General features: G+C 40.4%; 2 protein-coding genes across 7 annotated transcripts in view; one reads left to right on the top strand and one right to left on the bottom strand.

Moving 5' to 3' along the window:
* The window catches only part of LOC112101928 (ethanolaminephosphotransferase 1-like), an 87,986-nt gene extending 68,824 nt beyond the window's left edge, over window positions 1-19,162 (top strand). For both annotated transcript variants that reach the window (XM_029913455.1, XM_029913457.1), the window contains 4 exons: window positions 3,737-3,785; window positions 9,097-9,277; window positions 14,632-14,814; window positions 15,993-19,162. In XM_029913455.1, coding sequence (XP_029769315.1) covers window positions 3,737-3,785; window positions 9,097-9,277; window positions 14,632-14,814; window positions 15,993-16,058 — 479 coding nt within the window. In that variant the 3' untranslated portion in view covers window positions 16,059-19,162. The remainder of the gene's footprint in view (window positions 1-3,736; window positions 3,786-9,096; window positions 9,278-14,631; window positions 14,815-15,992) is intronic.
* Window positions 19,163-20,094: 932 nt separating this feature from the next.
* Window positions 20,095-25,769, bottom strand: part of MAPRE2 (microtubule associated protein RP/EB family member 2) — a 144,332-nt gene continuing 138,657 nt past the window's right edge. For all 5 annotated transcript variants that reach the window (XM_026661941.2, XM_026661949.2, XM_024192850.3 and 2 more), the window contains one exon: window positions 20,095-23,324. In XM_026661941.2, the coding sequence (XP_026517726.1) occupies window positions 23,253-23,324 (72 nt within the window). In that variant the 3' untranslated portion in view covers window positions 20,095-23,252. The remainder of the gene's footprint in view (window positions 23,325-25,769) is intronic.

The following is a 25,769-nucleotide window of genomic DNA, read 5'->3' as shown; positions in this document are numbered from 1 at the left end:
CTGGCTGTAGAAGCACAGCTGTGTCACTAAAAGATGCGTAGTGTAGACAAAGCCTTAGCTTCTGCATTATGCAAAGGATTGCCCAGTCCTATTCCCTGTCTCCCTTCTCTTCTCCCCATGCCGCTGCCAAAATGGGGGAAGTTTCCCTTTTCAGATGGAAAGTGTTCGGAAACCAAAATGTATCTGAAAGAATGACATTGGTTTGAAGTACAACAGTGGCTTAAAAATGACGGCAACAGTGTAGAGTGGCAGGTCTCATTGCTGAACCTGTTCTCACAATCTGGAGGAGATTGGTGACCTTCTGGGCATGGCCTAAGGCTCTTTAAACAAGTGTGACTTAATTACCATTAGACAAAAGCGAGAGGCTTATACACGGCACAAAATGGGTCAGTGATTTTATTAAGTCATCCTTTAAGATGACAGATATTTGTTTTTAATTTTCCATAAGGTTTACATATGCTATGGCAACATCTGCTGTAGAAATATTCACATAAGTAACTAACACTTTGTTGTGTTAGGATAAGGATTGAATTCAAAAGCCCTAAACAAGAGTTTGAGGTGTCAGAATTGCTACTGCAGCTGCCTCTTTGATAACGGAAAACTTAGATCTCAAAAATAGCTTTGGAAATTCAAAAGGTGTCTTTGTTCCTAATGTGCCTTTGTCCTTCAGTATTTCCTGACATGACCAAAACGGTTACTGATACAAATGCATTTTAACTGCCTATTTTATGTGTCTAAAAGAGAGTTGGATGATCGTGTCGCTAAAGCACAGGATTGGGACTTGGGGGTTCTATTCCCATCTTGCCACTGGATTTCCCTATGTTACTCTGTGTCACCTGTCTGTGACACAATTTCCCCACTATAAAAGAGGGATAATTTCTCACAGTGGTGTTTTGAGATGGAGCTCAGAAACAGAGTGGGTTGAGAAGTGGTAAGGATTTTTTGTGTAAACAAAAAGCTTGACCAGTTCTGTTCACAGGTTGTATGTTTTTAGAGCCTCAGAATGAAGGCGTTGTAGAAGTGCACAACATTCATATTCACACTCAGATTTTGCATTACTTCATGTTCTGATTTTTTGTAGTTAGATTTTTTAAAAAAACTGAATGATTTCTATTGAGAGAATGTCTCCTAATGTCCCAAGTTTGAGATTTCAATCACCACAGGTAATTGATTGAATGTGTGATTTTAGGGAATTTCAAAAATCAAGACCCAAAAATCACCACTTGGACAGGAGTCAGGATGGCTCAGTGACTGACCGATTGCGATTGGGTTGGATTCTCACTCCAGGCCTTCTGTTCCCTGAATCAGCAGGGACTGAGAATGATGCAGAAGCAGCTATTCAGTTGCTGGGCAGAAGGGATTTCTTAACGCTAATTAAAAAACAGTCTTGATGTGTTCCACCGACAACCCCTAACCAGGCCTTCTCTGCTAAAAAGACAGCGGAGGCAATGTGCTGAAGAAATTGGGCGACTTCATAAAAACTACCCCCTCCCCAGTACACTCAAACCCCCAGCCTCACAAAAGATTACATTGGGTAAAAGTTTATTTGGGTGAAGAGTATAAAGCAGTGACTGGTGTATCTGTCCCCTCTTGGAGATGGAATTTTAGCTAGCAAGATTATCATTTGTGGTCAGTGTGTTATTTCTAACTAAAATGACACTTCATAAAAATAACAAATTGCTGGGAACTAATGGTCTTTGAATTCTATTTCTAGTGCTGATCTCTATTTCTGTTCTTCTTGGTTGCTTTTCTTCTAACAAATCAAACTTCAGGATTGAAGCAGGAAATTTAGATTTAACCTCAAGAGTTGGTGTTTTGTCTCATGTCTGCTCTAATGTGGGGCAGATGGTAAGACTGCTGTACGTAACTCAAGGTTTTATTGACCCAGCCCTCCATGCTTAATAGAAAACATAGCTATCCGCAATGCACGCTAAGCAGACAATTCTGAGAGCAGGAAGCTTGAGAATGTATATAAATATATTTACAAAATACTTGGGATGTTTCTTCAAAGTGCAAGTCCTCCAGCTGTTTGATAGAGAGGACGGATGTTTTTTGTAAGGGTAAGGAAGGAGAGGCAGATGAGGGCTAACCCCCCAAAAAACCCACCACCCCCAAAAAATTACAATCTGAACTGTTCTTTTCTTTTTTCTCCTTTTAGAAGATGGTTGAAGTTTGGTATTTATTAAAGAACATATAGGCTATATTGACTAGTCTCCATGCAGCTAGTGCAGTATTCCTTAATACAACTTTATCCTGACTCCAGTGTCCCTACTATTCTAGTTTTCCTTTATTGAGTTGCCAATCATCCCAAATTGTGCCAGAGACTTTGGTAGTTCTACAATGGGGACAAATGACTGACTGGTGAAAGCCAAAATCTCATGAGGAGACAAGAAACCCTGCTGTGCTATGTTAACCCCAATATATACTACAAATAGAGGATCCTGCATCCTGAATTTCCTTGTTTTTACAAAAATTGTTACAAAATGCTAATATTGTGAAACCAGTTGAGTACTTTTTTATAATTAAGATTTTAGGAAGTTTAAACTTACAAACTCAAAGTTTATATCACCAGAGGGTGCAGTTCTACCTCGTAACAAACTATTGGTCTTTCACAATTTTAAAACACAGACATTATGACAATTATCCAGCCATATAATAATGAAACTGAGGCAGAGCCATCCTATGGGGACTTCAAGCAACAAATAAACCAGCTGGAAAACACTTGATAGGTAGTCAGAAAGGAAAATACTACATAGACAAACACAAAGGAAAAATGTATGCCACCGAAGATCACAGGAGTACCGCATATATCCACTGCCCATCATGCTGACCAGTATTGTCTGTTTCCTTGTACACCCTGATCTGTCTATTTCCATCTGTTGTCTCATACTTAGGTTGTAAACTTTTTGCACAGGGACAGTCTTTTTCTTCTGTGTTTGTACAACACCTAGCACCGTGGGGTACTGATCAATGGCTAGGGCTCCTAGGTGCTATGATAATACAAATAAACACAGATAGCTGCTGGCATAGTTTATACAAGGGAATCCCCATTCCTTTGCCAGTTACCTCAGACTCAAAGAAGAAGAAAAGATTTTTTTTAAAAGCCACCGCTGTGTTTTTAAAGTGAATATCAAAATGACAATCAGTCAAATGATTTTCACAGTAGTGAAAATAAATCATTGTAACAATGGAATATAAAATTATATTATAAATAGTATCTTTGTATATTAAATTGCCAACCTACCGTTTGCCTAATAAGCACATTGCTCTATAAATAATTTGACTTCCGTGTTTGTGGTTAATTATCTATTTCAGCTGCAAGTTCTTTGTGGTAGATCTGTCTCCTATGTGAATGTACAGCGCCTAGCAAAATGGGGACTTGATTGCAGTTGGAGCCAATAGGTGCTACCATAGTACAAATAATTACTGAACTGTAATGCAATCTTTTAGTAACACCATTACAACACACTGCTCAGAATGTCTCTTAAAAGCTTCTACTGCTCGTCTTACAAAATGCAGGAATCTATATGGTTAACCATTTGCAGCAGCATCACTTAATAAAAATATATAGTGATAATTATACAGCTGCAATCAGCCTTTGACCTCAGTTTACACACCCAATAGAGAATTCTCTCATAACAAGGCAGAATAGTTCAGTTATCACGTCAGTAAAGATTTGATGCCATCAATGCAGCATGTCCATAAAACATCATATATGAATCTTGTTTCTTTCCAGGCTGCAGTATATTTCTTTCACTTCCACAGACGCTGTACAACATTCATAAGTAAGTGCATTAACATAAGTGTCATACCATCCTACTTAAATCATTGCATTTTATGCTTTCCTCACAAGAGAGAAATAAATGTAACATTTGAAAAAGCTATGTTCCTTTCAGTCAGCAACTGGTCCACAGATGTACTGTGTGAAAACTTGACTACAGAAACACAATCTGTAACATTGGTTTCTTTTTCATGTTTATAACTCTTCCTGTTTCCCTGTCACTTTCAGTCCTCCAGACACTTAGGCTTGGTCTGCACTACAAACTTACGTCGGTATAACTACGTCACTCAGTCCTGAGTGACGTAGTTGCATCGACCTAACCCCCAGAGTAGACAGCGCTATGTAGATGGAAAGGCTCTCCCACAACAGGGCTGGCTCCAGCTTTTTTGCCGCCCGAAACGGAAAAAAAAAAAGCCGCGATCGGCGGCCACCCCGCCCGGTCGGGCTGCCGCCGCTTCATTCTTCGGCGGCAATTCGGTGGCGGGTCCTTCGCTCTGAGAGGGAGCGAGGGACCCGCTGCTGAATTGCCGCCGAAGACCCGGACGTGCCGCCCCTTTCCATTGGCCGCCCCAAGCACCTGCTTCTTTTGCTGGTGCCTGGAGCCGGCCCTGCCCATCGACATAGCTACTGCTCCTTGTGGAGGTGGAGTACCTACGCCAATGGAAGAAGCTCTTGGAAGTGTTTCTCCCACCGGCCCACAGTCTAATCCAGTTCCTCTTTAGAACTCCAGTTCTTCAATAGGCAAATTAAACAGTTGTACGCTGTTGGTTAATAATACCGTGTTTTATTTGCAGTCAAATGTGCTCCATAATTTTCTCCAAATGTTATTGGCCACTGTAGGTAAATTATTGTTGTTGAGTACCTTACACTCAATACACCATCTTATCCTCTTTCAAATCCCTCTTTAAAACTCACGTCTGCCATGAAGCATATAGAAAACTACCATCAGATAATGGCTAGGCAGGTGGCAAGTTGTGATTATTGCTAATGGTTGGTGTATTACGTCTATGAAATTGTATGCACAGCTAGTCTATGCTAAAATAGCCTATTTTAATTATACTGTCCTGCCCTCTCCCTTATATTTGCTTGTTTATTTCATCCACCTGTTACATCTGCTGTTTCAGATTCCAAGCTCCTAGGAGGAAGGACTGTCATTTATTACATGCATATATAATGCTAAGTACAACCTGGTTGAGGCCATTAGTGCAATATAAATATTATAGAGTTTTAAATTTAGAATAATATAAAATAATACCGAGCACTTACACAGCATTTTTATACTGTGGATCTCAAAGTGCTTTACAAAGACAGAGCCCAAGGAAGCAGGGAAGAGGAATGGACATATCCCAATTCCTTTGCACACCAGCTTGCTGAGCTGCTGGAGTAGGTTACACCGTCCAAAGAAATGGTGCAGTGTCTGCTCTTCACCTGCATGCTAGGGTACTCCACGAGACATTGTGCCTCCTGCAGCATATTTCCACCAGCGATGTCTCCTGTGTCATTCCAAAAATGGGCCTGCAACCAACCCATAATGTGGGCTTATTGGTCCTGAAAAGTGCCAGAGACCTGGTAGAATTAGTATTTATTCTAATTAGTGAATATTCTGTATTTTCTTTCTTCTCATTCTCAGCACTTTGTTTTGCTTAGCATTTTCCCTCTTATGTAATCATTTGGCAGGACTTCTCTCAAGCCTTCTGCTGGTTTATATCACTAATTTGAACAGAAAAGTACAGTAGTTCTAAACATCCAGCAAGGTCAGATTTATTGGATTCTAGTGGTCATGCTCAGAAGCTTTGGTAATTAGAAATTCAGGTTTTCTGGTAAACTTGCCTCTTTTCTCCCCACCCTGCTACTCTGAACATCAGCAGGTATTTTATCAGCAAGGGTTTTTTTTGTTTTTAAAACAACAAAAATTTCAGCAGACCTGATTCATATATGAGAATGAGAATTATATATATATATATATATATATAATTAGGGCTGTCAGGCAATTAAAATTAATTGCAATTAATCAAGTGGTGTTAAACAATAATAGAATACTATTTATATAAATATTTTTGGATGTTTTTCACATTTTCAAATATATTGATTTCAATTACAACACAGAATACAAAGTGTACAGTGCTCACTTTATATTATTTTTATTACAAATATTTGCACTGTAAAAATGATAAAGAAATAGTATTTTTCAATTCACTTCATACGAGTACTGTAGTGCAATCTCTTTATTGTGAAAGCGCAACTATAAATAAATAAATTTCAACTGGTATTCTATTGTTTAACAGTGCTATTAAAACGGCGATTAATTTTTTTGAGTTAATCGTGTGAAGTAATTGCAATTAATGACAGCCCTAATATTTTATATCTATCTACCTATCAGTGGCCTCTAACCTTTTTACACACAAGATCACTTTTTGAATTTAAGATCAACCCAGGATCTACCCCACCTCATCCCCGAGGCCCTGCCCTGCTTATTCCATTCCCCCTTTTCTCCCCCCCACCCTCACTCACTTTCACCGGGCTGGGGCAGAGGGGGTTGCAGGCTCTGGGCTCGGGCCGAGGGGTTCAGAGTGTGGGAGGGGGCTCTGGGCTGAGCCTGGGGTAGTGGGGTGGGGTGCAGGAGGTGGTGAGGGGTGCAAGCTCTGGGAGGGAGTTTGGATGCAAGAGGAGGTGGAGACCCACTGCTCCCACCCCGCCCCAGGGCCGCAAGAACTGCCCCCGCAGCTCCCATTGGCCACAGTTCCCAGCCAATGGGGGCTACGGAGTCGGCGCTGGGGATCGGGGGCAGCAGCAGCGCGCGGGGCTGCCTGTCGCCCTCCTGCCCCCCAGGGGCTGCAGAGACATGCCAGCTGCTTCTGGGAACAGTGTGGGGCCAGGGCAGGCAGGCAGCCTGCTGCTGCGCCACCGGATTTTAGTGGCCGGAGATTGTTATCGACTGGCAGAGGCTCCAGGATCGACCAGTCGATTGCGATAGACCGGTTGGTGACCACTGATTACACAGACACACACACACTGCAAGATGCCTGACTATTTGCATATGTGTGTATACACACACACACACACACACGCAAGTAGTCAGGCATCTTGCAGTATAGACTGAACCTAAAGTTGTTCTTTTAAATCATAAGTATCAATCAATGACCCAAATCATATAATCTTTAGTGATCCAAACCAGTGATGAGCTGCCAAAATCTTAACAACCGGTTTCCTACCGGGTCTTCGGCGGCGGGTCCTTCACTCGCTCCAGGTCTTCGGCGGTACTTCGGTGGTGGGTCCTTCAATGCCGCCGAAGACCCGGAGCGAGTGAAGGACCCACCGCCGAAGTGCCGCCGAAGACTCATAGCGCCGCCCGGTGAGTACAGGCCCCACGTTTTATTACGTGTTTTGTTTTAGTAATCCCTGCCAGGGCCCTGTCGAAACTGTTTGAATTGGGCCCCGCACTTCCTAAAGCCGGCCCTGCACATTGGGGTTGCAAAATTGTATCGGGGGCCGGGTAGGGAAGACTGTGCCTCCCAAAACAGCCTGTCCCCCCCCCATCCGACCCCCACCCATGTCCTGTCCTGACATGAATCTCCCTATGGCACTGAAATTAAATGTAGACTATAATTTGGCATTTGAGAAGTGAAAGGGATGGTAGCCCTAAGGGAAAAGATAACAGCTTGGCTCTTTGTGTTAAATAGCTGCCTGCAAGCCTCAAACTGCTGAATGAGCTTTAGGGTAGGGAAGGCTGTGCCTCCCCAAACAGCCTGGCCCTGCCCCCTATCCGACCCCCACCCACTTCCTGCCCCCCAACTGCCCCCCTCAGAATCCTCGACCCATGCTGCTGCTCGTCACCTGACTGCCCCCCCGAGACCCCCGCCAACCACCACCCCAGGACCCCACCCCCCATGAACCTCCCCCTGCTCCCTGTCCCCTGACTGCCCTGACCCCTATCCACCCCCCCACTGAGTCCTGACAGACCCCCGGAATGCCCACAATCCAACCCCCCGTTCCCCATCCCCTGACCGCCCCTCCCCGAACCTCTGCCCCCTCCCTGTCCCCGGGACTCCCTGCCCCTTATCTAACCCCCCTGGCCCCGGCCCCCTTACCATATCGCTTACCCCCACCTCCCCCCTCTCCCGGAGCCTCAGCGTGCCACATCCAGGAGCCACCCTGGACAGCGCTGCAGCGGCGTGGCTGCAGCGGCGTGGCTGCAGCGGCGTGGCTCCAGCGGGACCTGAACTCCCGCTGCTCAGCCGCAGCTCGCAGCCCCGTCCCCTTACCATGCGGCTCTGAGTGGGAGGAGCTCAGGCCCCGCTGGAGCCCGCTTTAGCTCTGTCCAGGGCCGCTCCTGGACGCGGCGCACTGAGGCGCTGGGGGATGGGGGAAGGCGGAGGCAGGGGGGAGCCCCCGACATTCTCGTGGGGGCCCCTGCGGGGCCCGGGGCAAATTGCCCCACTTGCCCCTTCCTCTGGGCGGCCCTGCCACGGACCGGAGTTGTTTGCCCACCTGCACGCCTCTTTAACAGCCGGTTCTACACCGGCTTCTAAATTTAACAACCGGTTCTTGCGAACCGGTGGGAACCAGCTCCAGCTCACCACTGAACTCCCACTGATTTAATATATGCTTTATGGGAGTTTTGCATTAGTAAAGAGATTGGGTACAGGCGCAATCGCTGTTTATCTTACATTTATCCTTTCCTCTGACAGACAATCAGTTCTTTACCACATTTAAAAGTACTATAAAAGATCAACAATCAAGAAAAAACAAACATGAATTTTGTTATATTTTACTACTTAAAATTGATTCCACATTACTATAGCATTTGGGGGATGCCACAACAATCATTTTGCAGAAACATATCTAAAAGTAAGCAAATAATAATGTGCCAGCATTAAGTGTGATGTATAATGGATGAAAACATTTCAGCAGCCTCTAGCTAAAAGTGTTTCATCATCTAAATAAATAGTTGCACAGCATGTGGATTTCTGTGAAATTGGATGAGAATTGCAAAAAACACAGCTACTGCAAATCACTCGATATGAGGTTTGTGTTTTATTGCTAGACAGTGACGAATAGGGGAAGCTGAGCAAAGACTACCTAATATGAATAAAACAATCTAATTTTAGCCAAGTAAGAAGAGTTGCATAGGTATCCTAGGATCTCTTAAAATGTTTAACTTTCTAAAACATTTGCACAGTGGTAATAACATTTGAGAGACGAACTGTTAAGCTTCATAGACCTTGTTCAAGCTAGAGTTTTGAAATTATTGGGGAGGGGTAGATTAGATAACATGTATTTCACTCCATAAAATAGATAGTTTTCTTTATTTGCAGAGCACACTTAAAGAAAACACTGAAGAAAGATTCTTTGTATGAAGGACTTCTACCTCTGGTATCTCCTGTGCTGCTGTTTGCTCTCCTTACTATCTGGGTGATTTTATCACCGTGTGATATTTTAGCAAAACAAACCAGGCTGTTTTTATGGATGGTTGGTGTTGTTTTCTCAAATGTTATTGTAAGTATTTTTGTGACTATGGTTTATATTTAGATACACTATTCTATGAGTAGGATTAAATTATTCTTTTATTTGATGTGACTAAAAGAAAGAAAAGAGAAACATTAAAAAACAAAAAAAACCCTAAAAAAAATCCCTAAAAACTCACCAGAATCACTTTCTCTCCTCTTGTGCCACTGGAATTAAGTGTCTAAATAGTGTGTCCACATTACACCTTCGTTTATAAAAATATATTTCACCAATTGCCTGAAATGTTGAAGCTTTCAGCGGTGTTAGTACAGGTTTTTGGATATTTATTCCAGAATAGTGTAAAATTTTATAAGGTCTCTTTTCCAGGGCTTTATGAACAATGCTGTCTTTATTTCATGAAACATACCAGATATCCTCTAACATGTAGGTGTAATTGAGTACTCCCCCGGTGAAATTCAGCCCAGTTTAGAGGACCATCACAAGTACTATAGTATACGTAATATTTTGAGGGCATAAGTGATGCCTTGCGATGGTCCTCTGAATTTCTTTTACATTACTTGTTCATTGTGCCCTAGAACCCTCTTTCTTCATCTAATGTCGATGGAAGATAAATCTTTGTGAAGTAGCAATATGGAATACCATGCAACAAAACTGAACTTAATTCTTAATGCTCAAGCTCTCATTGAAATCAGGGTTGGTTCATGAGAGCACTTGATTTCAATGGGACTTAAGCACATGTTTTGCTAAATCAGGGCCTTATGTTGAAAAATTTGCCTGCCTCAGGACAAACCCTGAATAACTGGGCTTCATCATGGCACTAAGTTTTGGGAAAATATCGAATCCACATGCCTCAACCTGCAAAAGATATTGTCTGACTCCAAAAATATAAGTTTACTTAAGTAAATAATGCAACTGAATATATAAGGATGAATTTTTTTTTTGAGAATTATATGAAGTGAACTATTAACTTCATACAGAGACCTGCAAATGCACTGAGATGTTCGACAAACATATCTGTGTACACCTTTTCAGTATAATTGTTCCTCCACAGGTAAATATATTTCAGTTGTTTTACAGGAAGATGCACATTTTACAGCATATTTTTAACTATACTTCTGGTATAATTTCCAGTACATAGTTTCACTATAAAAGTGAATATCAATCAGTACTATGCCCATTGTAATAAAGTGCATATGTATTTATTACTACAGTATACAAGAGTAGGTTAGTTTGGCATACAGTACCACCAAATTTAACATGTACAGAAACTGAAGTTTCCTGCATTACAGGAGATGTGAAATCCTGTCAGTTCAGGATGGAAGCCGTGAGCTCTCATTAGAGGCCTCTAAACATTTATTTTGTAAAACCAGAAATGGCTATTCATGGATACTGCTGATGTTCAAATATCCTTTTAAAAATATGCCTCTGACAGTCACAACTGAATTAGCTCCATCTTGGAGACTGCACTCAGCCGTGTGAGGGGTGCCTCATTTTTCAAGGGTACAAGCTTCATTGTATGAATTTGTCATTCCATTTACATTTCTAAGAGAGCTGGGTATGTTCTTAAGTGAGAAATACGGATTTCCTGCTAGTTAGGGAAATCTGACAGGCAGTATGCAAATATTAAATAAGTATCTCAACCAATGAAGAACAATAGTGTCAAGATACTTTTAAGGGGCAAACAACAAGGTGAACCAAAAGTTCCTTGTTATGCTGCAATTTATTGCAGCTAATCAGTGCAGTATGTATTTCAAGATCCTGTCTTACTGAGATAATTACTGCTGAATTAGAGGGTTACATCAATTAAAATGTGTAAATAAATAGTAATTGAAACCACCAACATTTCAAAAGCAAAAAAAGCCGTCTGTTTTCTCCTCTCCATTGGTACCTTTTATACATATTCCCTTCAGAGACTAAGTAATGGTTGTCATAGCAATAGAGGTTCACCCTGAGATTCTGACACACTGGGTTTTCATTATCTGCCCTAAAGACCACAAATTGCAGCCCACTTTTCTCTACCTGCCAGTAGCTTGCACGTCTCGTTCCTTTCACAACATATTTATTTGTCCACTAGGCACTTTTGACTTCAAGCCTGCTTTCAACTTGACCTCAAAACCATGCAATGTCAGACTTGGTAGGTAAAGCAAGGGCCTCCTGGGGGGAAAAAAAAAGAGAAAAGCCTCTAATGGGAAGCTGTAAGAGATAGGCAGTTCCCAATATTTTAGCATCTAACTGGAAAAACAAGGCTTAAAAAAAAAAAAAAAGGGTAAGGTGTCTACCAGCAGTGTATCTCCAAGAGACAGCTCTTGCCCCTCCCCCCCACACCCTGCCCCTTTGGCAGGGCAGTAGCACAGTCTTGGAGCCACTCCATTCACCCCACTTCGCTGCTGGTTTGAAGCACAAAACTTTCTTCCCTCTATTCCACGGAGGGATCTCAAAGGCATCCTGGGAAATGTTCAGGCAACATTGCTGGCTGGTCTGAGCACACAGTCACAGAAGGCAAATGTCACATTTCTGTCTGAACTACAGGTACACTTAGAAACTCCCCTAAGACAGGCAGAGATTTACATTCAGAATAACAGAACACTTTGTATTGAGGATTTAGGATGGTGGATGGGAGAGTCTGAGCCCTTTTGGACCTCCTCATGGAGCTGGGTGTGGAGACTGCGACTGCTTGAGGGATTTCAGATTCACTGCTAATAAATGGATGGGGCGGAGGTGAGCATAACTGTGGAAACAGTTAACGGGGAGTTCAAAGTGGGAGAAGACTGAGGACCTAGACTGAAATATAAGACAACTGGAATACATACACGTTTAAGAGAATCATAGCCAAAACAGAATTCTTAATCATTTCCTTGCCCCCACAAGCCACTCCTCCTCCCTCCTGTCACAATGGGCACCACCATCCATCCATCCTCACCATTCAGGCCCATAACCAGGGCGTCATCTTCAGCTCTGCTCTTTCTCTAGAGCCTCTGATCCAGGCTATGTCTAAATTTAGCCAGTTTTTCCTGAACCCAATAATAAATACTAAAACAATACTAATATAATAGAAAAAGAGAGACTAATGAATAACCTTTTAAAGACAAATATATGCAGTACGGCCACTAAGGTCTAGGTGGGGAATACAAGTCAAATAAAAATACTTGTAGCATTGGAAGGGTGTAAACATTAAGGAAAGAGGAATTAGCTGGGTTGACACATGGGAATGAGGTTAACGGGATGGAATTAAGAAAGAAAAATTTAACCTGTCAAAAAAAATATTCCTAACACAATTAGCTTGTGGAATGGGAATAATGGAACCCACCTTTCTGAAGCTAGTTTAAATGGAACCAAAGCACTGAGAATAGATTGTAGGAAATGATTCTGAGGGAAATGGATTAGATCAGTAGAAGAGTCTTAATATCCCACTTCCATTTTTATCTGATAAACTCAGTTCTAACCTTTTTTCTACTGTCATCTGTAGTGACTAGAGTAGTTTAGGTTTAAAATAGTATATTATTTATTGGCCAATATATCTCAGAACTAGTAAATGACTGCAATTACAGTTCTTTATGCACAATATAGTTAGTTGATGCCTTATGTTAGTGAAAGTAATTTATTGTGATGGAAACCGGGAATAATGTGAGTAAATATTACAAACACGCTTTGAGAATTTAACATCAGTTTTAATGGAAAATCATATTTAACATAATTAACAATACATATTCCACCTTCTGGATATATGCAGTTGCTCAGCAAAAAGATACTATGTATGCAATAGGAAGATTACTGTAACTTACTCTCATTGATATACTGCAAAGCACAACACAGCTCCCTAAGTGAATTCTAAAATTGATTGTAGTTTAAAAGGGACACTGTCAATTTCAATAATACATTGTAAGCCAATAAGTTTACCTGCACTATTAATAATTTCACCTTCAATTACTGAATGTGAAATAAATTCACATACTTTATTTTTTCCATTTCTTTTAGCTTCCACAATGAACCACTGAAGTCAGTGTCACCTTTACTTTCAGAGGCTTAATACTGTAGTGTTTAGATTTCAAACTCTACAGGGGAATGAACTTTTCATTTGATTTTTTTTTTTTAATTTATGGAAGTATTTCTATTGATTTTAGGATTTATAAACACTAATTTTTACCACATTTCGATTTTGCACCCAACTTAAATTGACCAGGGGTAAAATTTTTGAAAGTGCATAAGTGATTTAGGCGACTATTTCATTTTCAAAAATGATTTTGGCTCTTAGGCCCCATTGACTTCCAATGAGACTTAAGCCATGTTCACACTACAGCACAGTGTTGCTGTAATGCCATGGTGTAGATGCTTCCCACATTGATGGAGGGTTTTTTCCTATCATTGTTGGTAATCCACCTCTGTGAGAGGTGGTAGGTAGATTGACTGAAGAATTCTTCTGTTGATTTAGCTGCGCCTACAGTGGGGTTAGGTTGACCTAACTACATTGCACAGGGAACACATTTTTTCACAGCCCTAAATGATGTAGCTAGGTCAATCTAATTTTCAAGCGTAGACCAGGCCTGGGGCCAAATTCTTAAAAGTATATAGGCATCTAAAGATGTAGAGAGGTGCCTCATGGGATTTTCAAAAAGCATCTACGCACCTAACTCCATTGATTTAATGGGAGTTACGCAACCAGCAGCTTTACAAAACCCCATTAAATCCCATTTGAACCAACTGAATTAGGTGCTTTTGAAAATCCTACTAGGAGTCTGTCTGGATTTTTAGGTGCCTAAATACCTTTAAAACACTGACCCACAAAAGCCTAAGTCACCTTTGAAAATAGGACTTAGGTGCTTTTGAAAATTTTATCCATGGTTTGGTATTTAGTCATTTCAAGCTGAAAGAAACTTTGGTTAAAGAAATGAAAATTCATGTAGTGAAAATACATAGAAGACCAATAGTATTACAGTTTCAGGATCTCAATAAAACACTAATACTTTTGATGTATACAGCATTTTATATGTTCAATCCATCACTTTGACCATGATCCCTCTACCTCAATCCATTGCTCCAATGATTAAGTTTGATTTAGTATTATATTTTTGAGTTTCTGTGAAAACAAGTGTCAAACAAGCTCCCCTTTATGCAAAGTTGTTTTTAAATTCAAAGTGTAACATGTCAAAACACTGTCTCCATAAAAGATATGTGTTTTAAATTACATGTAATAAAGTGCTGTAAAAATCACAGCCAATAAAGGAGCAAAGACAATCATTTACGGTAAATCTCAATCTTGGAACTACCCATGTTTCCTAAGCCACAGGCTTTTTCAACTGAAAATACTCTAGCAGACAAATTAACACGCTTCTTTTAAATAAATTGCTCCAGTATGTCTTACCTGACTGATTACATTATTCTAACAGTGCAGAGTGATCATTTGCCAGATGAGCGACACCAGATCTGAAGCTTTCCACTGGCTCCTGTTTCCATTAGCTCTTGTGATCTACGCAGCGGTAACAGGGCTCCTGGGCAAGAATGAGGAAATGGCACTTACCATATTCACTACGTTAGCCACAGCTGCTCACGTACACTATGGAGTTTGGGTGGTAAATACATGCTTTTTATAATTTTATTCATAACTGCAGGCATAGAAAACGTTACAACTGAGGCAGTGGGGAGAAGATACTTGTGTCAGATTTGGTGTGATTACTAGGACATACGAGTATGGCAGTATGTTATACTTTGAATTTTTTAAAATTCATTCTTTGCTGTATATTTATCTTTAGTCCAAAGGAAAACAAACCTGTTCATTATGGGCACTGCATCTCTTGCACCCAAGTACAGAATCTTTAGTGGCTCAAAATACTGCAGGGACAGTGATTACTCTCAGCTAAGCCTATCATAGTCATTATCTTTGTTGATTGGTTTTACGTAACAGTTTATATGTGTCCTGCATTTCCCCCAGCCTCTTCCCTAGGGGATTAATCCAATGAAGTTAAAACAGAGTAAAATACAAAACATAATAATAAAAATGGTAATTTTGTTTTGAATGTGCAAAGCAGCATTTCAAACATTTAATTTTAATCTATGTTGCCCCCTCCACCAGCTCCCATGTTAGAGGTACCATGGTGTTATTGTGTGTATGTTCTAGGAATATCCTCCAAAGCTTTCAGATTAGCTGGATACCGTTTGAATTTATTTTTGGCATTTATCGCCTTCTGAGTTACTGATCAAATTCATTCTTCTGCAGTCAATAGCATTTTGTCCTACTGATGTTGTAGAATAATCCTTAAAACATGCCTTAATTTGACTTTGCTTTAAGAGCAAATGTCCCAAATAGCAAAAATTTTGTTTAGAAAAATATACGGCTGACATCCTTTTATTGAAGACACACTGCTGTGCTGTATGGGGAAGCTTTGCCTCCTGCCTTGAAAAAAATGTTCCCTTCTCAGTGTGTGGATGCAAGTGCCATAATAGATTTTAAAACATATGTCAATCCAGGCCAAAATAGCACAGATTAGATCTGAAGCATTTTGGCCAGATTCACTGCTGGCATAAGAGGGCTAATTCTATTCACTTCTTATGCCAACTGTGAATCTGGTCCCCAATGGCTTAATCTTCATCAATATACATGAGGAATTTAAAATCAACACTCACTAGCTTTAACACTTAGAATTCCAAACCTAAACTCCCAATGAGTGGGAGTACAGAGACTTTGAGTTCTTGTGCAGGTACAATAATGTTTTCTTATCAAAACACTCAACGCTCTCTAATTTGTCTTTAGGGGAGACAGCTGAGTAAGCATTTCAACATTTACATCTTTTCGTTGAAGAAACACATTCAAGAATGAACATCTTTGCGGCGACCAGAGCATGAACCTTACCATGGAGCTCCTCATCTGTGTTTCTGTGATAAAAATAGTGGTACTTTGTTGATCAAAATAACCAAAGGGTATAATGGGCTAGATATGCAAACTGCTGAGACAATGAGCTACTCAGCAGGGTTCAGAGAAAGCTAGTCCAGTAATGAAAGTATCGCTAGTCAATCTGCTGCCTATGTTGCCTATCCCACCTATCCTATCTTCTTTCTCTTTGCCCAGAATATCAAGTCTGAACATCTTGTCCCTACCTTTGAAACCCTGCACAAATCAGTCCTCGGCTATACTACATCATTGAGCTTTTTTAATAGTGCCCTCTCTCCATCCCTTCCATTCACCAATGAAGCCAGTTTTGATGTCCCCTACACTTCCTTCCCTGGCTCATATCTTTGTGCCTGCTTAAGTGATGCCATATTTGTGTGGAACTTCCAATATGCCAGCCACATTCCATTTCCCTCCCAAAGTCTCACTTCTCCGACACTGCCCCCAAATACTAACCCATGTCAAGTTAATCAGTGAAGAGAATCAGACGAGGAAATTGCAAGCAAAACAAGACCCTTTAAATCCCATACTCTTTGGTTTCTCAGTGATCCTTGTCTGAGCTATGTTATTCAGATTGTAAGCTCTGCAGGGCAGGGATCGCCCTTACATTTGTGTCTTATACAGCACAAAGCACATTGTTGGTGCTTACCTAAGTAACAACAAGCAACATACCCCACTCTAAGCTGGTTGTTTATGAAAGAAAACTTGTCCACTACAAGGCTTTGAAGATTCTCTGATGGCTTGTCTACACACGCTGCAGTGCATCTGGTGAAGATGCTCTATGCCGACAGGAGAGAAGCTCTCCCACCAATATAATGCTGTCCATACCAGGGATATATGTCAGCGTAACTTATGTTGCTAAGGGGGGTGGTTTATTCACACCACTGAGCAACGTAAGTAATGCCGACATAAGCTGTAGTGTAGACATAGCCTAATCTTGTTGTGAAGGTAGGGCCTGAATGCTAGAGTAAATGGGCAAACAAATTTGCAAAACCAAATAGACACAAAGTGAATGACCAGTTAGATCCTTTGTACACAGTATTTTTTCAGCCTCAGCTATGTATGCAATACATACTATCAGCTCTTTGCCTGCATTCTTGACTAGGCTAATAAGTCTTCTGGTGCATATAGCAGAGTTGCAAATTCCTTTTGCTATTTAAAGTACATTACTCAGGTTATATGGGAAATAAGAATTTGGGGGAGGAGTGGGATGAGGGCTACAGAGATATTTAAAAATAGAAGTGTTCATCCTTCATTCTCACAGGCCTCTGAGCTTGGGCTCTCTTCCTCTCACAGGCTGTACTAGCCAAAGAGGCTTTCTGACATAGGACAATTCATATCAATGCCTCAATTTCCACATGCACAAGATAAGCATTATACTTACTTCATAAGGGAACCTGTGGACTGGCTGATGAGTTTATAGAATACTTAGATATTTCACTTCCCAAAGGCAGGGGTTAATCACACAAGTGTCAGGTTATTGGCCGGTTCCTTGAGTTTTCATTTCACCCATTTGTTGATTCTGAGATGCCATTTTTCTGTCTTTGTCCCTTCTTCACTCTTCTCCCACCAACATGCAGACCCACATCCACAGCTTAGGTTAAAGGCTCTCTCAAGAGGAGTATTAATTAATTCTGTCATCTGCACAGTGCTGGGATGGGGCTGGTTTACAGCTTGCCCTTACTTAAATTTCAGTCTGTGTACCATATTACAGTAGATGGCTTGACCTGGCTTTCAAGCTACAAGTCATTCTTGCTAGGGGTCACTCTCCCAAAGCAGTAATGTAACGTGTGACCTTCAGCAAGATTGTGTCTTTTTGCCTAGTTTCCCCATCTTACATCTGCTACTTTACATTTGTAAAGCACCAATATCTATGGATTAAAATTCCAAGTATGTTGTATGCTGGCTCCCATATGAATCTATCACACTGGAGTGAGCAAGTGCTCAGGACAGAATGCAGTATACTGGCTTTGCCCAAGGAGGACACAAGGGACCTCCTCCTCCTCCCAACTCAGAGAGATCTCATTTAGACTCAGAGGCCTGTATTTGTGGATTTGGAGGCCCAGAGTTCTAGTCCCAGCTATTCAGGTGTGCGTCAATTGTGCTTGCATCACATCAATTCAAGCCAATGGTTGAGTCAGCCACTTAGGGAAAGTGCTGATATCACTTCTTGAATCATGAGTTCCCTTCCCTCTAACTCATGTGGAGGGTGGAGATGGAGATGAAGGTGCGGGTTTGGTTGCCCCAGGCCTTTTTGGGGGTCTCCAGAGCAGGATTCCAGTGCTGCATGAAGGAATACTTGCTGGACCTACCAGGTCTAAAGGATTGTGTATTTAATGAGATGCTAGAGGGGAAGCCCTGAGTGCATGTAGCTAAGAAACTGAAGTTTCAGGCAAAGATTCTGAAGTCTCATTCTTTGATGGAATTAAATATTAATTCACATACTGTATATATTGGAACAGAATTTTCTCACCTACTTTGACACCTGTAGATTTTCAAAGTTTTTTTAAATCCATCCATCAAAAAATATCAGGAAAATATTTAGGTGAATATAAGCAGATCATAATTTTTTAAATACAGTATATGAAAAGTATGTGTAATAGAAAAATACACCTCAGTTTAAATATTTATATCAGGATCATTATCTTTGTATTGTTGCCCCCCCCCCAATTTATTTGTAAACGGTTGGAAATGTGCATGTACACAGAAGTGGCTTAAGTGTACATAGAAGTGGCTTAATTTGGTGTTTTGTAGTTACTGTGTTGTAGTACCTTGAAATAGTTCATTAACTGAAATGACAAAACTTGAAATGCCACCATCCTGCCCATGTCTCTACTATATTGATTTTTTTTTTAAAATGCATAGCACAGAGTTTTAATGTAAATGAATTCCTTGTACTATTTAATGTGGAAGCTACATAATATATGCAAGTTATGTCCATTTTTTTAAAATTAACTGTCAAGCTACATTAAGGCAAACTGAAGTATAGATGCAGATTATGTACTGTACAGTGTATGTTACACAGTTAGATAATGTCTTGGAAAATAAGTTAACTTTGATTCAACAAAATGGACTAGAGTGGTTTGTTCACAGCAGGGCAGTATGAGCACTGATTGACTTTCCACAAGGTCTGCTAAGGACTATGGAGAAGATAAAGGAGGCATGGTGTCCAGTTTTACTTGGTATATCTGTGTCACAGATGGTTAGTTTCACCATCATTTTCAAATGAAAGTTATTAAGTGAAATTTATACTCTTTATGATGTGGCATGTTAGACATTGGAACATAGATTTGCTTACCTATTCTGATGAAGGGCATCTACCCTAATACTCTTCTCACTACGACAATGAGCTCAAATCTGGTTGGACTGAATGGGGTCACTAGATTTCTGCCTACCTCTTCATGGCCTCCTTCTCTCTTTAAATTACTAAATTTTGGTGGGGAAGAACTGTTATAGTACATGCTAAAGATGCTGAATTGCCCCCATGCTGAATGGATGGGCAAAGCAGCCTTCTCTGAAGCTGTGATGAAACATTAAAGCAAACCTCTAGGTGGAGATCAAGAGCAATTTAGATTAGATCCTTCTTCCCTCTAGGAAGGGAATCATTCCCTGCCCCCCATTACTGTTCCCTAAGGCTTAGCAGCAAATACCTAAGCACACTTTCCCACAGTACACTGAGTCAGATCCATGGGGTTGGCTTTAATGCATTCTTTCAGCTATTTTGTCACACAGAGCAAGTATTTCGGATCCCAATTTAAATCTTTTAGAAATTGCACTTAAGATGGCATCCCTACCGTTAGACCTCTGTGGCAAAGATCCATTTGGAATTTCCCTGTAGATCTTCACTATAATATTCCCTCTTCACCTCTTAGTTTACTTTTGCTGTACCTATATCCAAACTAAACTACAGCTGCAAGAGATTTAGTACTCTGAAACTGGAAAGAGTTTGCCAAAAGAATAATCTGCATCTTATTTTATTTTTTAATATTTTCATTCATCTCGTCCTGAGATTTGTGGAAGGGCGATACAGTTGTTGGGCTCCGGAAAAGAGATTTCTACATACATTATGAACCACATTTCCTTTTAAACCGTTTGGCTTTTTTTCCTTGCTCGCATTTGCAATTAATAATGAAACAGTTTAATATATAAATAGAAAACTACCACTTTAAACTGTTTTGAATAGTCTCTAGAGCTACACAGATTTTAACATATACTTTTTTTATTAAATATGTAAAAAGATAAACGCAAGTCAAGTTATTCACATATTCAGAGACAAAAAAAAAAATCTACTCTACCATGCGACAATTTGTGGGTAATGTAAAATGACTGATACATCTGAATAAGACTTTTTGCATCTATGATGTCATTACTTATCTATTTATAATTAACAATACATATGTTTACATTCCTTTCAGTTTACATTTAATATATAACCAAAGCTTTATGGTGTGCTATTTAGTAAAAGTAATTACAAATGCATATTAAAACCATAACGGAATAATGGTGTTACTCAGCCGAGCGGGAGGACAACTCTATCCCCTTCCCGAGTATCACTCCTCAGCACATTTGAGGCTCTCTGGCTTGGGAAGGTAACTACCATTCCTGTGCCCTACATCAATCACTTCCTGCCTGATACAACGCAGTGAAAGGGTTATACTCCACAGACCAATTACAAGGCAGAGTAAGAAGAAAGGGAGGAAAGGACAGTTTGGCTTTTTTATATACTTATAGCTGAAAGGGGTAGGGCAGAGTAGCCTTGTCAAGAACCACCTCACAAGCAGAAAAATCTAACCATTTTGCAGCCTTGCAAAAGCACTTTTTAAGGAAGCGCTCTCCAGTGTCTGCTTGCCTCTAAATGGAAAGATGATGGAATTGTATCAGGGATCACAATCTGGTGCTGATGGCAGTAGCAGGGTAGAGTCTGATCCTGAATTCCTTGCATCACCAGAACTTCTGCAGATGCTAATGGAAATTTTTGAGACAAAATTAAGAACTGGGCCCTAAATGCTGATATTTTAGACAGAAAATATCCTGGATCTTCTATCTATGCTGGATCACAGGAATATATTTTATATCCTTATAAAAAACTCCTCACTTTTTAATTTGCTTTATGTATAGGATTTTAATTGAAACCAAGCAAATCAATTAAGCTAAAAATAGCAATGGAAGTGCTACATTGCAGGGTACAGCTCTTCCACTACCTATTATTGGGTAGGAAGTGAGGTCAATGCTGGGGTCAGGGCCAGAAAACTCTTTCAATCCACAGGGACTGGATACTATGCTGCTGAGCCGAGGGAGCAATTGAGGAAATGGAAACACCTGTTCTAATGTTTAAAGGTATTTTATGTACTGGCTGTGGTATGAAACTCAGTAGGAGTGATTGCTCACATTTAACTAAATTAGATGAACTTTGCTGCAAAAGATTTGAGAATTGAAGATTTTTTTTAAATTAAAAAACCTTCTGCTTCAGTATAAATTTAGAGCTTAATCAGTAAAGCAACTCCATAAAGATTTAAAAAGATACACCATTCAGAAGGTTTTATTGAGCTTTTCAGTGATGGTAGCCTGGGATGAGACTTTTCCTTGTGCCTGCCAAATCAAATAACTGAAGTAATAAATTTAGAATTAAGAAATCAAGTGATGGAAGCTAGGAACACCAAGTGTAAAAGAAAGGCAATACTGATTCAGAAATAGATCCAAAATGTGCAATTTTACGATTTTTTTTTTAAACAAGGAATGCTTTTAAATGTATTTTATGCTATATTTCTGCCTATAAAATGCCATAATTTAGAAGAGGGTAACAAGGACCCTAATTAAGAAGAAACACCCTTGGCACAGAATTCTCTACATTCTGGTTCTGCACGGGGCCAACCTATCCAGTAGTAAGGTCAGTCAGCCTGCAGAACTGTTTTTGTGCCTTGCAGGTGATCCCCTGCTAATGTGTTCTTTATCTCTAACAGGACTTCTGGCTAGTTCACTAAGCATGCAAACTGGCCTAAGCACGAATGGGGAAAATATCCTTCAATCAGTATTCAAATCATTTCATGTTTAAAAGGAGAATCTCTTAAGAGTTTCAGGACTGGTTCTGCAGCTGGCTTGCTGCAAATCAACCTTGGACATGCCTAGCCCCAGTAAGGAAGTCTTCATCTTCCATAGGTGTATGGCCAAGGGGAGAGGAAGCAAGAATAGGAAAGAGGAATGGCTGATCCACTTGATCCTCATTTGTAGGGGTGGCAGGCAGAATACAAGGTCAGAGATGGCATTCTGCAGATGCAGCTGCAAGAGAGAGGAGATTGTTGTCTCCTGAATCAGCACTGAGCTGGAGGCAGCGACAGAATTTCTAATAAATACAGGTCCTTCAAAAGAAAGCAGCAGGGAAAGCTTCTGTTGAAAAGTCAGGAAATTGAGAGGACTTTCAAACAGTTAAGTAGACATGTATCTTCCAGAAATAAAAACATATCGTGCAGCTTTCTAACATGCTTTGGTGTAAAACAGTCAGTGGGTTTTAAATCTTTATTAGGGAAACTGTTGCTTTGCCTTCTGTTTTGTGAATACAGGATAGGAACGATATGAGTCACATACGCCTTTTCCCTCCACAACACACACCTCATCATTATAGCTTGAGTATCACTTCTAATGTACCCCTTTGTTCCAACTGTTTGACCAAATTTATGCCCCGAGGCAGATGTACTTGAAAATACCAAAGCACCACCAAGTGACAAACACATCTAGTGGTACAATACTTCTTGCCACACGAGATGCCAATATAAACATTTTAGAACAAATTACAAATGTATCATACTTAAGACAAAAAGAAAAAATAAATATATATATTTTTTAAAAAGCGGAACAAATCTCAAGCAGCCAAGTGGTGAAGTTGCAGTGATGTACAGTAGGTGATGTAGCCCTACGACCTCTCAGGTAGACACACTGAAAGAAGACTTCTGCAAATGCATCTTGGCAAAATATGGGTACAGAATGCAGTGGTTTGCTGGCACTCGCTACGGTACATAAATGTTAATGGCAGACTGGGAGTGACTGGTTTCGAGTTTGAGGCCACACATGTTCCTTTCTCCAGAAGAAAGTTCCCACACAGAATGAAAACTGTCAAAGATGTTGGACAGGTCAGTATTCTTCCTGCTGTTGGGGCTGTTCATGGACCTGCTCCTCGCCTTCATGCTCGTCTGTGTGGCTCTCCTGCATGTTTAAAAATAAAAGACTTCAACAGAACACACTCCTGATTGGATATATTACCATAGCACTTAACCTAGTCTATGTTTTGGCTCCTAATTTTCATTCAAGTATGAGGACAACAGGTAGCCATAATTTCAAGCCTACCAAGGCAAGACATCTGTGTTGGACACTCCCACATCCCCTTTATTTTCAATATCCAAACTATTTTGCAAGTATGTCTGTTTAATATAATGGGATGAACCTTTGGGACTAAGGGGTTAATATTTGAAGAATTTCATTTCCAGGACAAAAGAGACTCGTTCAGTGGAATAAATGTTGCATACTAGGTAACATGACTCATAACAGTTTTATGGAAAAATAAGTTTCAGAGCACTTTGGGATAGCTTTTATTTTTTTTACTTAAAGACTCTGAAAATGGGATAAGACCATGTTTAATACAGTCTGCTGCAGTGGCCTGTGGTACGTGATTGTGGTAAACAAGTTAAAACTGCACAACTGGTCCTAGAGAACAATTCAGACAAATCCACTTGAACATAGGCTGCAGCGAATAGCTGGGGAAAGCACAGATCCATCATGGAATTACATTATAATTAGGGCTGTCAAACGATTAAAAAATAATTGCACCTCATACAAGTACTGTAGTGCAATCTCTTATCGTGAAAATGCAACTTACAAATGTAGAAATTCTTCTTCTTTTTTATATAACTGCACTCAAAAACAAAACAATGTAAAACTTTAGCGCCAACAAGACAAAGCATGAAGGGGCACATGAATGGTTAGCATATCTGGCACGTAAATACACCTCTACCTCGATATAACGCTGTCCTTGGGAGCCAAAAAATCTTACTGTGTTATAGGTGAAACCACGTTATATCGAACTTGCTTTGATCCGCCGGAATGCGCAGCCCCGCCCCCCCAGAGCACTGCTTTACCGCGTTATATCAGAATTTGTGTTATATCGGGTAGCGTTATATCCGGGTAGAGGTGTACCTTGCAATGCCGACTACAACAGTACCATGTGAACACTCGTTCTCACTTTCAGGTGACATTGTAAATAAGAAGCGGGCAGCATTATCACCAATAAATGTAAGCAAACTTGTCTTAGCAATTGGCTGAACAAGAAGTAGGACTGAGTGGACTTGTATGAGGTGAATTGAAAAATACTATTTCTTTTGTTTATCTTTTTTTACACTGCAAATATTTGTAATAAAAATAATATAAAGTGAGCACTGTACACTTTGTATTCTGTGTTGTAACTAAAAATCAATATATTTGAAAATGTAGGAAAACACCCAAAATTGGTATTCTATTATTGTTTAACAGTACTATTAAAATTGCGATTGTGTTTTTTAAAAATCTAGTTAATTTGTTTTGTGTTAATTGCATGCATAACTGTGATGAATTGACAGCCCTAATTATAACGGATTAACCCATTTATTAGTTAATATATGGATTTTATTTTAACCAGTTTGTGCTTGATGGGAGCTGGGATTATTTCCCCCAAAATGCTGTTGATTTGAACAGTATTAAGTGACATATTGTTCCTATGAATGAGCATTAAAGAATAGGTAGTTTATCTGTAAGCTAGAGTTTGATAAGGGATGTGGCCAAGTGGCTAAATGAAGAGTGCCTGATACATATTCCCTGATTTGTCATTCATCTACCCCTAGTCAAGTCTCTTAAAATTCAATGATGGCTCATAAGAGTCTGAGCAGTGTTGCCAACTCATGATTTTACTGCAAGTATCCCAATATTTGCTGTTTTTCATAAAGCTTCAGTTATATCATTACACGAGTACCTAGGCTTAGGCTGAAGAAAAAAAAAGTCTAGCCTTCATGGCTAGAAGCTTGAAAGGCTCAAAAGCTAGAAGGCGCATTTAAAAAGAACCCAACATTTAAATATAATATATGGAGATATTCCTATCTCACAGAACTGGAAGGGACCTCGAAAGGTCGAGTCCAGCCCCCTGCCTTCACTAGCAGGACCAAGTACTGATTTTTGCCCCAGATCCCTAAGTGGTTCCCTCAAGGATTGAGCTCACAACCCTAGGATTAGCAGGCTGATGCTCAAACCACTGAGCTATCCCTCCCCCACATTCTCATGATTTTTTGGGCCTGACTCATCACTTTTGAACATTTAGGGTTGGCAGTAATATTATCCAAACTGAGGAGAGAAAGGAAGCACCATACTCACAGGAGCAGCACTGGCCAGAACAACGTGCTACCTTTTGGAAGAATTTTCCCCAATGCAGCTCTGAGGATGCTTTGGGGGCAGGGCCACAATGCAGTCCTGACAAGCCCCTCTCTGGGGCTGGCTAGCACAGATGGCAGATCTAGTTTTTCTTCCTCCTTTCCCCTACAATACAGTATCGCTGACTCCTGCAGAGGTGCACTAGGGAGCAGATTTTCTTGCCCTTCTCCAGCCCAGCAAAACTAAGTGCTAAGCATT

The sequence above is a fragment of the Terrapene carolina genome, unplaced genomic scaffold (genome assembly GCF_002925995.2).
Source record: "Terrapene carolina triunguis isolate 2854851 unplaced genomic scaffold, T_m_triunguis-2.0 Scaffold58, whole genome shotgun sequence".
NCBI classification, from domain to species: domain Eukaryota; kingdom Metazoa; phylum Chordata; order Testudines; family Emydidae; genus Terrapene; species Terrapene triunguis.
This window is presented reverse-complemented; position numbering and strand designations above follow the sequence as displayed.